Raw genomic sequence first — 16602 nt, forward strand, 5'->3', positions numbered from 1 at the left:
CACATGCTGTATTGGTAGCTTAAAGGCCTCTCGGAACGCAAAGAGTTTTGACGTGTTTCACCTGTAGCAGTCGTAACGTGATGTCAGAGCTGATGTCATTAGGACGAGACACTGGTACAGCGGGGGGATCGAGTGGCGTCACCTGATTCAGGTCACCTGGCCTCGCCCTCCGTGGCTTTGCCAAAGGACGGTTGACCCCTTTAAGTTAACTGGGGGTTCTCACTTACTTACGTCGACATTTTTTTTTTTAGGACATTTTTCTGACATTTTACAGACTTTTTTCCGGACATTTTTTGGGGATATTTTTTCAGACATTATCTTCTGACATTTTTCAGACTTTTATTTTGGATTTTTTCGACACACTATAAATGTTTTTCACTAACTTTTTCGACATAATATACTATGACTTTTTTACAGGAAATTTTTCAACATACTATACTATGAATTTTTTTCAGGAAAATTTCCAACATGCTAAAGTATGACTTTTTTTCAAGAAATTTTTCGACATACTATACTTTAACTTTTTCATTACATTTTTCAACATTGTATATTATGACTTTTTCTTCACAAAATGTTTTGATATGATATACTATGACTTTCTTTCATAAAGTTTTTCGACATATACTATGACTTTTTTTCATTAAACTTTTCAGCATACTATAACTTTTTTTCATTACATTTTTTCACATACTATATTATGACTTTTTTTCAGGAATTTTTTTGACATACTATGATGTGACTTTTTTTCAGGAAATGTTTTGACATGCTAAACTATATCTTTTTTTATTTAATTTTTCGACATACTATACTATGACTCTTTTTCACTAACTTTTTCGACATACTGTACTATACATTTTTTTCATGAAATTTTTCGACATAAATAGTATGACTTCTTTTCATGAAATTTTTTGACATGCTATACTATGACTTAAATGATAAAAAGTCACATAGTATGTCGAAAGATTTAGTGAAAAAAAGTCATAGTATAACACTCAGAAAATCATTTCTCCTCAAGAAACACTCAAAAGATTGATATGAAAAAAATTAAATTTCTTCACAGAAACACATCTATTGCATTGGAAAGATCCCAAACAGGATAAATATATGATAGGAAACATAATTTCCTCAAAAAACACTCAGAAACTTATTTCTCATCAAGTAACACTCAAAAGTGGATTCAAATGAAAAAGATCTAAGTCATAGTATAGTATGTCGAAAGATTTCCTGAAAAGTACTCATAGTATACAATCACCACTCACACAACACATCACAACACCATATTCAGCCAATGTAGCCTGACGTGCAGAAACAGTATCTCCTCATCTCCTCTTTCAGGTAATACACCTCTTCCCCAGCAGAGTGAGCCAGAGCTACCGGCCGTCAGAACCTGCAATACAGAAATCATTGCTGAAGTGAACAGTGATGTGACTATAATAGATATGGTGACAAAAAGCCAACCTGTGCTTAACACATCCCTATCTGAGCCATTCACTTCTAGCTTTAGTGATGACGTGTCGGTGGCTCTGAGCTCACCCGGACGCCCGGAACCCCCCCCCCACACACACACATCAGAACATTTAGGAAAGTACAGGACTGGACACTACAAATACATAAAAAAAAAAAACCTAATCATAGACTCTAATTTCTCACGCATTCCAACCTTCACCCACCAACAGTTACAAATAGACAGCTACCCCGGCGCCACACTTCATCACATTGATGCCATCTTGAACAAACTCACACCACAACCTCAGGTAGAACACGTAATCATTTCAGCAGGCCTCAACAACCGTCTCCAGGAACAGGCTCCCACTACCACGTGGAAACAGTTACAACAGGCTCTTAAAACCACTCAAGTCATCTTCTCCGCAGCAACCGTTTACAATTCCTATCAACAATTTCTCCAACAGGCTGGAGCAAAATAAACAGGATCTCATCACCAAACTTTACAACACAATAACCCAGAAATGCAATTTCTTACCTGAAATTAATCCACTTCTTTTCCAAGTTTCGGACACAGACCCAATACACTAGTAGTACCCATACAGTTCACTGGACCGTCCATATGGGGAACCCAACTCCAATAACATCTCTCCAGAAATCACAACATTAATTAATCATAAAAAAAGGGAAAAAGTCCAGAGTGCTCGGAAGTTCTAATCAGACTGATGAAGGTGCTCTTTTGTGGGGTACACAAAGGTTAAAAAAAGGGGGAGTCCAAGGCACTCTACTGGCAAAAAAAAAAATTAAAAGCCTTTATTCAAATGGCTATTTCATGATGAAATGCTAAAAACAATGCTGGTACATGTTCAGATTGGGTAACAACAACCCACACACAAACTCCCTTCTTCAGGACTTGACCCTCAGCACACAGTTGTCCCTTCTTTGTGAGTACACAGACAATTGATGATTGCAAACACCTGAGCAAGAGGCCAATAAACTCTCAAGGTGACAAGTGCAAATTGTGGTCACTAGATGGCTCTACAGGACGTCAAGAAAGCAGAGAAAATAATGAAAATAAAATAAGAAAACAGAAATATACAGACAGAAAGAAGTAAATAAGTAATAATATATAAGCATTTATGTCAACAGTAGCAGAGCACATGCATAAGAGCCTGGATTTATTATGGCACTTCATTTGGTGGATGTAAAAAGTTTCTCTTTGCAGTAATAATGTTAGTCAATCACCACCCCGAAGGTTCTTTTTGATGGTTTCTAGGCCTTCAACCATAAGGCTGTCTGGATTGCTATTATGCACTTCATAAAAGAGCTTAGCCACATCGTAATTCAAGTTAGCTTTTCGGATTGCATACTTCTGCTCAGAGACTCTATCTTTCAGTCGTCTCTTTGTCCGGCCGATGTAAAAACAACCAGAGGTACAGGATGAATGGTACACAACAAAAGTAGTGTTACAGTTAATGACCGTTTTGATGTCATACACCTTATAAGTCTTAAAGGTCCCATATTGTAAAAAGTAAGATTTTCAGGTCTTTTACATTATAAAGCAGGTTTAAGTGCTATATAAATACTGTTAAACTATCAAAACGCTCAATAAACGGAGAAATACACACAGCCCGTATTCAGAAATTTTGCATTTGAAACAAGCCGTTAGGATTTCTGTCCATTTGTGATGTCACAAATATACAATATTTAGACCATTACTCGGTTTTAAACGTAAATATTCTAAATGGGTCCCACTTTATTTCCTGTTGCAGTGTATGTGAATAACATCAGCTGACAGGAAGTAAACATGGATCCAAACTGTTACCTAGCAACGCAATTCTGTTGCAATTCCATTGAAATGCACTAAAACAGAGCGTTTCAGACAGAAGGTAAATACAGGTATATTCAGGCAAACAGTATGAGGAAAATAAATTTTTTTTTGAAGATTACAGCATGGGACCTTTAAAGTGTTTTTTTTTAAAGAGACAGACATGCATGCTCTGCTCTACTAAACCAGCCACCACCACCCTAAGCACGTTTGCTGGGCTGGTTAAATCACAATTACTAAGGTTTCACAGAATATGCACTCAAAGGATGAAGGATTTAAGGCATGCTACTAAAGTGTTGTTCTCAGCTTTGGCCACTAGAGGGCACTCTAGGTCCTTCCTTAGAAAGGTCTTTAAGACTTTCAAGCAAATGAAACCCATTGTGGAGACCTCTCAGCTCCCATTTGTCACCACATTCTCCCCAGCAACAGTTAAACTTGTCAGAGTGATTAGAATTTTTTTTTACAACTTTACCATAGGAGCTGACTTATTACTGGACTACAGTATCATTGCAGCATTCAGTATAAAAACTAAAACCTACAGGATTCTCTATAAAGCTAAGATAAACATGTTAAATGACCCTACACCAGGGGTCAGCAACCTTTACTATTAAAAGAGCCATTTTAGGCAAAAAAACAAATTATAATAAGTCTGGAGCCACAAAACATTTGATCATTGTGATGAAGGTAACACAGTTTAAAGTCTAAGTATATAGTATATCAGTCTAATGCAGTGAGGGCCAAAGAGCAAATGTACTACGGAGTATTAGGGCCACATTGAGGGAAAAAACATCTGAGATTTCCAGAATAAAATCAGAAATTTACGAGAAAAGAAAAGTCGTAATATTATGAGAATATATTCATTACTTTACGGGAAAAAAATCGTAATATCACGAGAATAAAGTCATAACTTTACGAGAAAAAGAAAATAACACGTAAAATGACTACTTTATAATATTATGACTTTATTATCATTATACTACGACTTTTTTCTCTTAAACCTATGACTTTATTCTCAAAATCTCATATATGTTTTTTTTCCTCAATGTGGCCCTAATACTCCGTCGTACCATCGTACCATAGACCTACAACAATGATAGATAGAATTAAAAATGTAAACAAAAAAACAGTTATTCATTTCCACTAATTTTTTAAAAACTCCACAGGGAGCCACTGGAGAGGAGCTAAAGAGCCGCAGGTTGCTGACCCCTGCTCTAGACCCAGAGGTCATGGAGGACTTTTAAATGATGTAACTCATATCAAACCGACGTTCAGGAATTATCAGCCTCATGTGACTGAATGGAAATGAGGATAAATGATGTAAAAGGTGTTTGTTGCTGACAGACAGACTCTCCTTCTCTCTCTGACTTTATCATTAATAAAAGTTAACGGGGGAAATAACAGATCATGAAAAGAAAAAACATTCTAATAAATGAAGGAAGTTATTTTAAGTCAGTTTGTCAGGTATTATAAAGCTCTTTCGGTAACAGGCTGCTTCACTCGCGGTGCGTGAAGGAGAGATACTGCAGGTCCTTCTGCTGCTGTTCTGACTTTAAACTCCGTCTCTCTTTCGTAAAGCTGAACAGATGAATGCTTCATCAGCTCCCTTGTACCAAGCATGTTAACATTATGATGATGAACATGTTCTGATCAAGTGAATGCTTATTTTTTTTACTATTTAAAATCACGACAGGTATAGTAAATGACATGTTAGAGATGACATCAGCTTTTGGAAAAATAAAAGAAAGGTATACCCAAGATGCAGAATTAATTTATGGATGGATAAGTGGAAATGCCAGATACTCAAGAGTTCCGATTATAAATTCAAAAACCTATTATTCCAGTGTGGGTGCTATCTACACGTTTCAGTAGGAACTGAATAAAATACTAATTTTAGATAGTGCTCAATAGTGAGAAGAAAAAATAAGAGAAACAAAAAAGAATGAGCTTTACAGGTTAGGTTTTAGGTTTTTATTTTGATCATTAAAAAAATCTGTAATAATGCTTATAAAAAACTATATTTATGTTCAGCCAAAAGGGAAGAGAGTGTACGGTGTGAAGTGAAATGTAAGAAACGTGTAACTTACACTGTTCCGTGGTTCAGCATTTGGCCGACATTTTGCCAGTTAACATCCCCAACAAAAAGTAGACACTTTGTACAGTAGTTCATTTTGAAGCACATTCACTGGGCTGAGAGAGATAAAAGCCACAATGACCGATAGGATAGTCTCCTCCTTCAGAGCGTTCCAGGGTGCTAGGAGACTAGCAGCTGTAGGAGTCTGGCCACCACCACAACATTGAGGCTGTTTCCTAGAACTCTGTGCCGCTGCTTGGTAGTGATTTGCTCCGGAAAGGCTGCAAAATACAATCAAATTACATTAAGATAATATATATATAAACGCTCGGGTATATAGTCCATTAAATAACATAAAAAGCTCAATATCATATTTAGACTAGAATTTTGAAAAAAACAAACAATGAAGCAATAGAAATCTTTGTCTAGTCTAACAGTCAGACTAATACACTTAAAGGTCCCATATTGTAAAAAGTGAGATTTTCATGTCTTTTATATGATAAAGCAGGTTTAAGTCCTATATAAATACTGTGAAAGTATCAAAACGCTCAATCCACAGATAAATACACACAGCCCGTATTCAGAAATTGTGCGTTTGAAACAAGCTGTCAGGATTTCTGTCCATTTGTGATGTCACAAATCTACAATATTTAGACAATTTCACAGTTTTAAACGTAAACATACTAAATGTGTCCCAGTATTACCTGTTTTAGTGTATGTGAATGACATCAGCTGACAGGAAGTAAACATGGACCCAAGCTGTTTCCTAGCAACGCAATTCCGTTGAAATGCACTAAAACGGAGCGTTTCAAACAGAGCGTGAATACAGGTATATTCAGGCAGACAGTATGAGGAAAATAAAGTTTTTTTTTAACATTACAGCATGTAAACATGTTCTAGTAGAAACATAAAATACAGCATGAACCTGAAAATGAGCACGATATGGGATCTTTAAGTGGCACCAACTACCACCTACTCTAGGTAATACACCGACTATGGATAAGTACCTCATACAACCCCACTTAAAAAAAATGCTAAATTTCCCTTTAAGGGCTGACAGATTTTTGACTTACAGAAAGTTTGAGGGAAGCCCATGAGGTTGGCGACTTCTCTGGGGGTAAAATAACGGAGCTTCAGTTTCGACAGTTGCTGGAGTTTCTCATCTTCAGAGTACTGGTCCAGACCTCGAAACACACTCTCCATCTGCAGAGCACACAAAGCAAAAAAACCTTCAACACACAACATAAAACATGCCATTGTTCTGACACTAAGTAGGAACTGGTTACGCTGGGGGTCAAGTTGGGATGTGTTAATCATAGCTACATATGTATTCCACAATAATTGTGTGTTTAACAAATGAATGACAGTAAAACAGCACATTTGTAAAAGATGAATACAATAAACCAAAGCATGTCCATGTTCACCAGGGTTATAATAGAAGATTTGTTGCAAATATAACACTTTGGGATGGTACAAGTCTTGGGACTAAGACTAAAACTAACTTTTTGCAAATGTATTAAAAATAAAAAAAACTGAAATAAAAAACTGAAATATCAAATTAACATAAGTGTTTAGGGCCTTTGCTGTGACACTTGAAATTTAGCTCAGGTGCCTCCCACTTCTCTTGATCATCTTTGATATGTTTCTACAGTAAATTCTATTGATTAAACATGATTTGGAAAGACAAACATAGAATTATTGGAAGCCTGTACTAAAATCAAAACCTACCTCTGTTTCCATGCAGCACTGCAGTACCGAACCAGTTCCCTCCACATAGCGTCCATAACTGTGGATAAAACACATTAACACAATCAAATAATAGCATTACTAAGTGACAGACTTCAACCACTTTATCAAATAAGCCCGTTTACACTCTCAGGTCGCTCAGATTAAAGGTAGACCCAAACCAGGACCCAGATTATACTTGGGTCGGGTCGGGTCACGTTTTACTGCCACGAGTCCGACATCTGAGCTGTGCCCATAGCAACGGTCTGTTATACATAGCAATGGACTGTTATAGAGAAATTACAGACCGCAGAATGCAGTGATTGACCAATCAGAATCACGTATTCAACACAGCTGTGTAATAATAATTTCTAATGTTATTTTGTTATTGCCAATCATTCCGGACCTCCGACCTAGAATAACAATCAGATGTGCATCTTTGAGTGATATGTTTGAGAACCCCTACCATGCAGGAAGCATCTCCAATTTGCATTTATGATGTTTTTTCCTGTGCAAAATCGCAATAATATTATAAGTGAAGCTAGTGAAGGTTTAGATGAAGAGTTCTACCCACCCTTTGGTAAAGCAGACAGACCTCCTGCACGTGGGCCGAACAATGTCCAACAGCATAGCGTATCGCAGCAGTGTTTTAGGAGGAAGGAGATGGTGCTCCATGTTTACTTCAGTCTGTGGCTCCAGGAAGTCTTGGATCTGCCTGACAGACAGATCGTTGTTCTGACTCATTTTCCTCTGGGCATCCGTTGTTGTCTCTAGTTTATACAGGACATGAGGCTGGCAGGGACCTGGGTGAGGAGGACTCAGGACCGTGGGCTGCTCAGGAGAATCACTTTCACCAGGATGTCGGAAGGCATCTAGAATCTACGATCACACACATTATGAAAAGCCTTATGTTCACATGACTGGTATTGTAGGATCCTAATATATTCAAATACCCAACAAACTTAGTTTCCTGAAAGATTATTTCATCCAAATTACAAAAAAAACAAGATATAGCACAATGTTTGTATATAATAAGCAAAAAGTAGTACTAATTGAAAGCCAGGTAACACCTTATAGTAACCGTCATTAATAAATGGTAAATTGATAGTTAATTAAAATTTAGTTAAGTTATTTTACTAATAATAATCCATGAAATTATAATTAATGTTTGCTAATCATTAGTAATGCTATAATGTATGTTATTTTAACAGTTTATTCTTGTACACATTAAAATATTATATATATATAAAATATATATATATATATATATATATATATATATATATATATATATATATATAAGTATCTCTTAATGATTACCAAATGATTTATAAATCTTTAAGAATTGTAAAACATCTCATAGATAGACCAGGTATTTGTAACATTTGGTAATGGTAGATAATTGGTTTGTGTCTGCACCTGAAACTTATTTTACTTGACTAAACAATTATAGACATGGCACATTTTCACTAGGTTTGGTACCACAGGGGTTAAGGATGTGGTGCTCCCGCTTGGGTTGACACTGAAAGCTAGCACTAAGATGTTTCTTTAATGTATTTCATGAGACCAGGATTACTGTCAGCAAGCCTCACCTTTGAGCTCTGGATGCTATCGTTTTCTGTTGAAATCTTAGCAATCAGGAAATAACGCAGTCTTGAATTTGGGATCCCGACCTGGATTTATGAACAGAACAGTGATATAAATATAACATACAGTGCAGAGGCATTTCATTAAATTAGTCATACAGTGTGCCTTTCTTACACTTGTGGGTGAGACCATGATCTCCTGGAAAGTGTATTCACATTCCGTCAGTGTCTTCACCAAACGTTCCCTAGAGAACAGAAGAATAATATGAGGACAGGTTAACTCTCAAATGAAATGTCTTCGCCTGTACTACACCATCACAGTGGTTTGTGCATACCACTTAACCCTGTGTTGTTAGACCATCCCACCGTCTCCAATCATCCATCCATCTATTTTCTTGCACTTATCCAGGGCTGGGTCGTGGGGGGCAGCAGGCTTAGCAAGGAATTCCAGACGTCCCTCTCCCCAGGCCAGACGAGATATAGTACAATCTCTCCAGCGTGTTCTGGGTTTGCCCCGGGGCTGCTTAACAGTTGGACGTGCCCAGAAAACCTCCAAAGGGAGGCGTCCAGAAGGATCCTGATCAGATGCCCGAACCATCTCAGCTGGCCCCTTTCGACGCAAAGGAGCAGCGGCTCTACTCCGAGCTCCCTCCGGATGGCTGAGCTCCTCACCCTATCTTTAAGGCTGAGCCCAGACACCCTAAGGTGGAAGCTCATTTCGGCCGCTTGTATCCGCAATCTCATTCTTTCAGTCACTACCCAAAGCTCATGACCATAGGTGAGGGTTGGAACATAGATGGACTGGTAAATCGAGAGCTTTGTCTTCCGGCTTAGCTCTCTCCTCACCACAACGGTCCGCCTGTCCATCTTCCGCTCCATTTTTCCCTCAAGACCCCGAGATACTTAAACTACCTCTCTTGGAGCAGTGACTCACTCCCAACCTGGAGGGAGCAGTCCATCATTTTTTCAGCAGAGCACCATGGCCTCAGACTTGGAGGTACTGACTCTCATCCCGACTGCTTATCACTCCCACCCCAGTGCTGCTGAAGGTCACGGTCTGATGAAGTCAACAGAACCACATCATCTGCAAAGAGAAGAAACGCAATTCTGAGGTCCCCAAACCGGACACTCTCCTCCCCCCCAGCTGGGCCTTGAGATCCTGTCCGTGATTTTCACGGACAGGATCTCAAGGCACAGATGAAAGGACCGGATGGCTTGTAACAATGACCCTGGTACCCCATATTCCTGCAGTACCCCCCACAGGTCTCCCTGGGGGACATGGTCATAAGCCTTTTCCAAGTCCACAAAACACATGTAGACTGGATGGGCAAACTCTCATGGCCTCTCCAACAGCCATGTGAGGGTAAAGAGCTGGTCCACTGTTCCACGGCCAAGACGGAATCCGTATTGTTCCTCCTGGATCTGAGGTTTGACAATCGGTCGGAGCCTCCTTTCCAGAGTCTGCCATTCCACAGGCACTGTCCCTGACCTCCACGCGACACTGAAGAGACGTGTCAGCCAAGACAGCCCAACAATTTCCAGAGCCTTTAGTCGTTTAATGGTTTTCTAGAACTTCCTTGAGGCCTGCCGAAAGTCCTTCTCCGTGGTCTCCCCAAACTCCTCCCACACCCGGGTTTTGGCTTCGACAACCACCGCAGCTGCAGCCCTTCTGGCAAACTGGTACCTGTCTGCTGTTTCGGAGACCCCCGGGCCAACCAAGCCCCGAAAGGCCTCCTTCATCAGCTTGGGTTAGGGGTGTCCACCAACGGGTTCTTAGACTGCTGCCACGACAGGTACCGAAAGGCACCGACAACCTTCCGACCACAACTCCTAGAAGCCACTTCTACAACGAAGGCTCTGAACGTGGCTCACTTGGATTCAATGTCCCCAGCCTCCCTCCAGGATGTGCGTAAAAATTCTTCCCGAGTTGGGAGTTGAAGACCTCGCGGACAGGGGCCTCAGCCAGATGTTCCCAGTTCACCCTCACTACACGCTTTAGGTTTTCCAGGCCTGTCCGGCAAGCCCCCCCACCATCTGATCCAACTCACCACCAGGTGGTGATCAGTTGACAGCTCTGCTCCTCCCTTCATGTTGTCAAAATAGATCAATGTATGTCTGTGGATGTTCATTTCATATTACAATTGGTTTTCAAAATGCTGAGGACAGTAGACGATGTGAAATGGTAAAGCTGAAGTGTCAGTGGGAGCTGATACAAGACTTTGCTATAATACAGGACATTCACAGGCCAACATTGTACTTCTCTATAATTTGTTGATAAGACTGTACGTGTTGCTGCCTTCTGACATGGTGACCTGACCAGGCCTACTGATACACCTTTGCTGTCTCCATAGTTACCTGGCAGAGGAGGTCTCAAAGCCTTTCACATTCTCCAGCAGGATGAAGCGGGGCCGCCTGCACAGCCTGGACGCCCACCATCATATGTAAGGGAAGAAAGGAGAAGAGGGATTATTGACGGAAACTATGCCCATAAGATATCCCCCGAGTTTTGTATCTCGTAATCGGCATGGATTCGTACAAAATTCAGTTTGCACAATCCAGGGTCATGACTCGGCCGATGTATACAATTTGAAAATGATTGCTTAAAGTGGGCTTGACTCGTTGCAACAAATCTAAATTTCTAGACATTTCACATTCCAAATTTCAAAACAATCTAAATACATCACCGGTACGTCTGAAATCTTTATTTAACACCTCCACTGATGTGTGACAAAAGTTTGCCAACCTATGGTCAATTCAGAAGTCTGTCACTCTATATATATTTTTTTAAACATATGCAAAATCAATTAACACCTATATCTCCACAAGTCTTCATTAATGTGCTACCAAAATTGACATTATTTGGATACCAGATATCAAATGTATCAAAATAGTCAAGAGTTTCATTTTGTAGTTTGGCCAAATTATTACTGCTGAAAACATTTTCCAACACTTGTCGGCTGAACACTCACAAAGCTTTCCTGTAGCTTGGGAAACATTGTTAATGATGTAAAAAAGCAGCGCTAGTGGCGAGAGAATTGCACTCTTTCAAAGTGTGTTTTTGTGATTAAAGACCTTGGCAGAAGATCAAGGATGTAGAGGAAGCTCTTGGTTCTGGGGTCAGCAATGTCACCCTGAAGTCCGATCCTACACAGAGAAAGAAAAACAAAGATTTCAGTGGAAAATTGATAACAGACATTTAATACAGCATATTAGTTCTATTTCTATTATTATTGCGGTCGGTCGGTCGGTCGGTCGGTTACTCACTCTGGTGGGGGCAGATGGCCGACCACCCAGAGCCTGGTTCTGCCCAAGCTTTTTACCCAGTAAATGGGAGTTATTTGTTTTCCATGCCATTGTCGCACCGTGTGCTTGCTCATGGGTCTCTGTAAATTATAGAGTACGGTGTAGACCTGCTCTACATGAAAAGTGCCTTGAAATAACTTCTGTTATGATTTGACGCTATATAAAAAAAAATCAATTTAATTGAAATGTATAAAGTGACTTAGAAAAGGAGTATCGGTGCTAAATTAAAGACTGTAATATTGATAAACTCTGATGTTATCGGTGTAATTTGCACACGCACGCACGTGCCCGTGAAAAGAGCTGGGAGAGAGTGGGTCGGGACCGCTTTAATATTAGTGGCCACCGCCTTTGTTGAAAATTCTGACTAAATTGCGAATGCTTTGCTCAATATACTGGACCCTATCCAAGCCCCCTGGGAAGGTTACCAGTCTATCACAGCACCAATCAATAGGAAACCCACATTCATACATATGGACAATTTATTTGATACGACTTACCTGGTGAAAGGCTGGCAGGGAGGGCTCATCAAAATCATGTCAAAAGATAATTTATTGAAGTCATCTAGTGTTAGGCCCTAAAAACAAAAGGGGAAAAAACAAGAGTTTAACTTTAAGAGTTATAACATTGTAAAGTTAAAACTTAAGCCCAGAGCATTGGTTTGTTTGTGGATCCTCTACATCCTCTACCTCTACATCCATCTATGAACACTAGGGGGCGTAATCCGTATACTATACGGACTGTTTTGTTTAGATGCAAGCAGTCATGGCCAAAACCCTCCACTATCACCCACCTCGATGGTCTTGTTCCAGAGGGCGGTGTCAGGGAAATTGTGCATGTAGATTTGATTGGCCGTGGTGTTTATGTCGATGGCAGCCACTACCTGGGCAGGTATGCCACTCTCTGGAGGAAGAAGAAAAAACAGATGATGAGCTACAGCTAAAGATTTTGCGCTTGTTTCTATAGACCTGGTTGCTGGTTTCTCTCACGAGATCTGGCAACACTGACAGCAGCGAGCCACTGGGGTATTAAGAAATATTTGATCATCCCCTGAAACTGTCACATCGTTGTCCTCGTACCTTTAGCGGCAGAGGACGGGCTCATCTGCACTCAACGCTTCTCACATCACGGCGGAAGGTGAGATGAGAGCACTTTTCAGACCTGGCAACCAGAGCCGCCTCTTTCTACGGCTCTGATCCTCCCAAGGCTCGTTAACCAATCAACAACCAGAAGAATACAATCGCGTTGGTCCAATGATGATGTCCAAATGTCTCATCCAGTCCGGACAGCTGAGTGAGGGTCGAGGCTGCCTGGGGTGCTCGGCAGGAGTCGGACCCCGCCGGGGAGTGGATGGAGAGAGCTCTGCTGCTCGGGCTTCATCGAATAAGAATAAGATTACATTCACACAACCCCATACCACACCACCGTGCACCGTGGCACGGCACATAGTGAGAAAGTTGTCAATCCTAAACACAACCGAGGATCCTCACATTAGACCATCCATGTTGCTAGCTATGGATTATGGGTAACATTGTCTGCACCACAAACAGACTCTTCACATTAATTCAATAAGTCTGTCAGTCTGTCTGTCAATAATAAATAAATGAATAAATAAATGAATACATAAATTAACAAAAACACATATAAAAATAAATGAAACAAAATGAATACATATGAAATACTAAATCAAATTTGATAATTCAAAAAACTAAAAAAACTACCACCTGCGAATCGTATTTCAGAGAAAAATTAATTCTAATTGTGTGAATACTAAGTCAAACTAAATATACAGTGTATATATACACTGCATATACATTATATATATGTATTAAAGAATACATTTCCAAAGACTAATCGGATTTCAAAATGGCATTATACCACCTCAGATTCAGAAACTGTGTTTCTACTAAGTGACTAATTTCACTTGGTATTGATAGCAGACCTGACGTCTGTACTACAAAGCAGGATTTGGGGTCAGCGAAGTAACTTCAGGGTTAACCCCTTCAGGGTTTTCCGTCCTACGACGGTGGTTCACTTCTTACCGGGGTAAATCGCCATGGTAACTGATGCTGAACAGCTAACCTGCTCCGGAGCAGGTTATGTTCCAGATAAGAGATCAACTTGTATAAAAGCACTGCACTTTTTATATTTATTTTTTTGAACTTGCTCTCAAGTCTGTTTCACACTGACGGAGACGCAGCTGAAAGAAGGCTGAAATTGTCATACGCGCCATATCACTGCTAAAGATACCCTGGTTATGTTGAACTCGCTTCGTAGTACAGGCCTCAGCTCAGAGTGTCACTCAGAAAATATCAGCACACTCTGGTGTGGTATTTGGAAATTAAAGCCCTTTAAAATCTTAGAAAAGAGTCATCATCACTCTACATTCAGATTAGAATTAAAAGGAAGCGGCCTGTTATCACAAACTATTTTAATAACAATAACAACCTCAGAGAGTCACTCAGACAGTATCGGGACATTCTGGTGTAGAATTAGAATTAAAGGGAGAACTGAAAGGAATGGAATGCAATGAAACGGAGGAGGGAGAATGAGACAACTAGTGGCTGAACGTTATCAACTGTACCTTTAAAAGCACAGTAACTAATAAATAACACAAAGGCAACATCAAATCAAGAATATTCTGCTGCGTGACATACTGTATGTACCTGACTCTTGCACAGTGCCGCGGTTCTAGGGTATAATTACGTAAAGTAACTCTTAATCACTCATCTGCAACTGTTATTGTATCTGATTATATTGCAAAGTATAAGTGCACAGGTAAGTTTAATGAAAACATGGAATTAATTTACAGGAGACAACTGTGAGCTAATCTAACCTACTTGAGAACAATATTAGATGTCACTCGATGACGATGAGCCCACAGCTACTGCCATCCTGCTGAATTGGATGGGTCAGAACTCCTCAGAATATCCCAAATATTCTCTGAGTGACACTCTGGGGTGGTCTGCTATCAATCACAAGTGAAATTGTTCTGTGGCAACAGGCCTCTGCCTTTCCTTTCTCCCTTTTAAAGGTCCCATATCATGCTCATTTTCAGGTTCATACTTGTATTTTGTGTTTCTACTAGAACATGTTTACATGCTGTAATGTTAAAAAAAATAACTTTATTTTCCTCATACTGTCTGCCTGAATATACCTGTATTTACCCTCTGTCTTAAACGCTCCGTTTTAGTGCATTTCAACGGAATTGTAATGGAATTGCGTTGCTAGGCAACAGCTTGGGTCCATGTTTACTTCCTGTCAGCTGATGTTATTTACATCCACTGCAACAGGAAATAAACTGGGACACATTTAGAATGTTTACGTTTAAAACCGTGTAATGGTCTAAATATTGTATATTTGTGACATCACAAATGGGCAGAAATCCTAACGGCTTGATTCAAATGCACAACTTCTGAATACGGGCTGTGTGTATTTCTCCGTATATTGAGCGTTTCGATAGTTTAACAGTATTTATAAAGAACTTAAACCTGTTTGATAATATAAAAGACATGAAAATTTACCCTTTTTACAATATGGGACCTTTAATTCTACATCAGAATGTCCTGACATCCTCTAAGTGGCACTCTGAGGTAGTCGATTATTCTGAAGTGAATTAAGTCTGTGATAATAGACGGTTTCCTTTTAATTATTTACGTATTTATTTATTTATTTATTACTGACAGACTGACTGACCCGCATGACTTAATGTGAAATGACCCATCACGTTCATCAGAACGCAGCTTTTATTTTGAAGTCAGTACCGTAATGCCTGTAATCGACACGCACCGTAAAACAACGTGGACGCTTGACCGTGTTCTCCGGAGTGGACGCTGACTTGTTCGCAGTGCCTGAGACTTCCCGTGAAGTCCCAACATCACATTCAGCCTGTCCATCCGTCCGTCCTGCAGGTTTGCTGACAGGAAGTCGTCCGCTTCAATCAAAGACAACGTGGGACAGTGATGTCATATCTCTGTCCCACGTTACTTTAGAACTTGTAGAGAAATAAAAACAAGCTATACTCAGTATGGATGAGCTGTGAGCTGTGATCGTACCCTTCAGAGCGTAATGCATCCCTCCTATCCCGCTGTAGAGCTCCAGCACCCGCAGACTCTCCATGATCACTGCTGCCGACTCTTCTTCTTCCTCATGTTCATGGACGCTGTTGAAACGGAGCTTTAGCGCCACCACGTGGTCCGGAGACTCTTTATGAGGTCAATTCAGGGGTGTATCAGGGTCCACTTCATGGGTCCACCTAACTAATACTAATGCAGTCTCATACAACAGCCCTGTAGTCATAATCTCCTGCCTTCGTGATGATAATGTCAGAGAGGTGTTGATTGAACTGTATGATATGTGGTTAGTCTGGGGTGGACAGAATAATAGAAACACCTGTCAGCAATGGGCTACAATTCAACAGCACCACAAACTAACTACATTCTCCATTGTTTAAAGGTCCCATATCGTGCTCATTTTCAGGTTCATACTTGTATTTTGTGTTTCTACTAAAACATGTTTACATGCTGTAATGTTAAAAAAACAACTTTATTTTTCTCATACTGTCTGTCTGAATATACCTGTATTCACCCTCTGTCTGAAACGCTCCGTTTTAGTGCATTTCAACGGAATTGCAACAGTACTGCAACGGT

General features: G+C 40.0%; 1 protein-coding gene across 2 annotated transcripts; it reads right to left on the reverse strand.

The window, feature by feature from the left end:
* Positions 1-5224: 5224 nt before the first annotated feature.
* trdmt1 (tRNA aspartic acid methyltransferase 1) lies at positions 5225-16164 on the reverse strand. 2 transcript variants are annotated; one of them, XM_037757633.1, is made up of 11 exons: positions 16009-16164; positions 12747-12856; positions 12454-12530; positions 11726-11797; positions 11009-11074; positions 8829-8898; positions 8660-8740; positions 7642-7946; positions 7071-7128; positions 6416-6545; positions 5225-5623 (listed from the first exon to the last, which is right to left on the reverse strand). In XM_037757633.1, the coding sequence occupies exons 1-11, from the start codon at positions 16070-16072 to the stop codon at positions 5523-5525; spliced, it is 1134 nt and encodes a 377-aa protein (XP_037613561.1). In that variant the 5' UTR covers positions 16073-16164; the 3' UTR covers positions 5225-5522. The 2 variants fall into 2 exon arrangements, with proteins under 2 accessions (XP_037613561.1, XP_037613562.1); XM_037757634.1 differs by lacking the exon at positions 16009-16164 and adding an exon at positions 15743-15952.
* Between the last annotated feature and the right edge of the window lie 438 nt (positions 16165-16602).

The sequence above is a fragment of the Sebastes umbrosus genome, chromosome 21, assembly GCF_015220745.1.
Source record: "Sebastes umbrosus isolate fSebUmb1 chromosome 21, fSebUmb1.pri, whole genome shotgun sequence".
NCBI classification, from domain to species: domain Eukaryota; kingdom Metazoa; phylum Chordata; class Actinopteri; order Perciformes; family Sebastidae; genus Sebastes; species Sebastes umbrosus.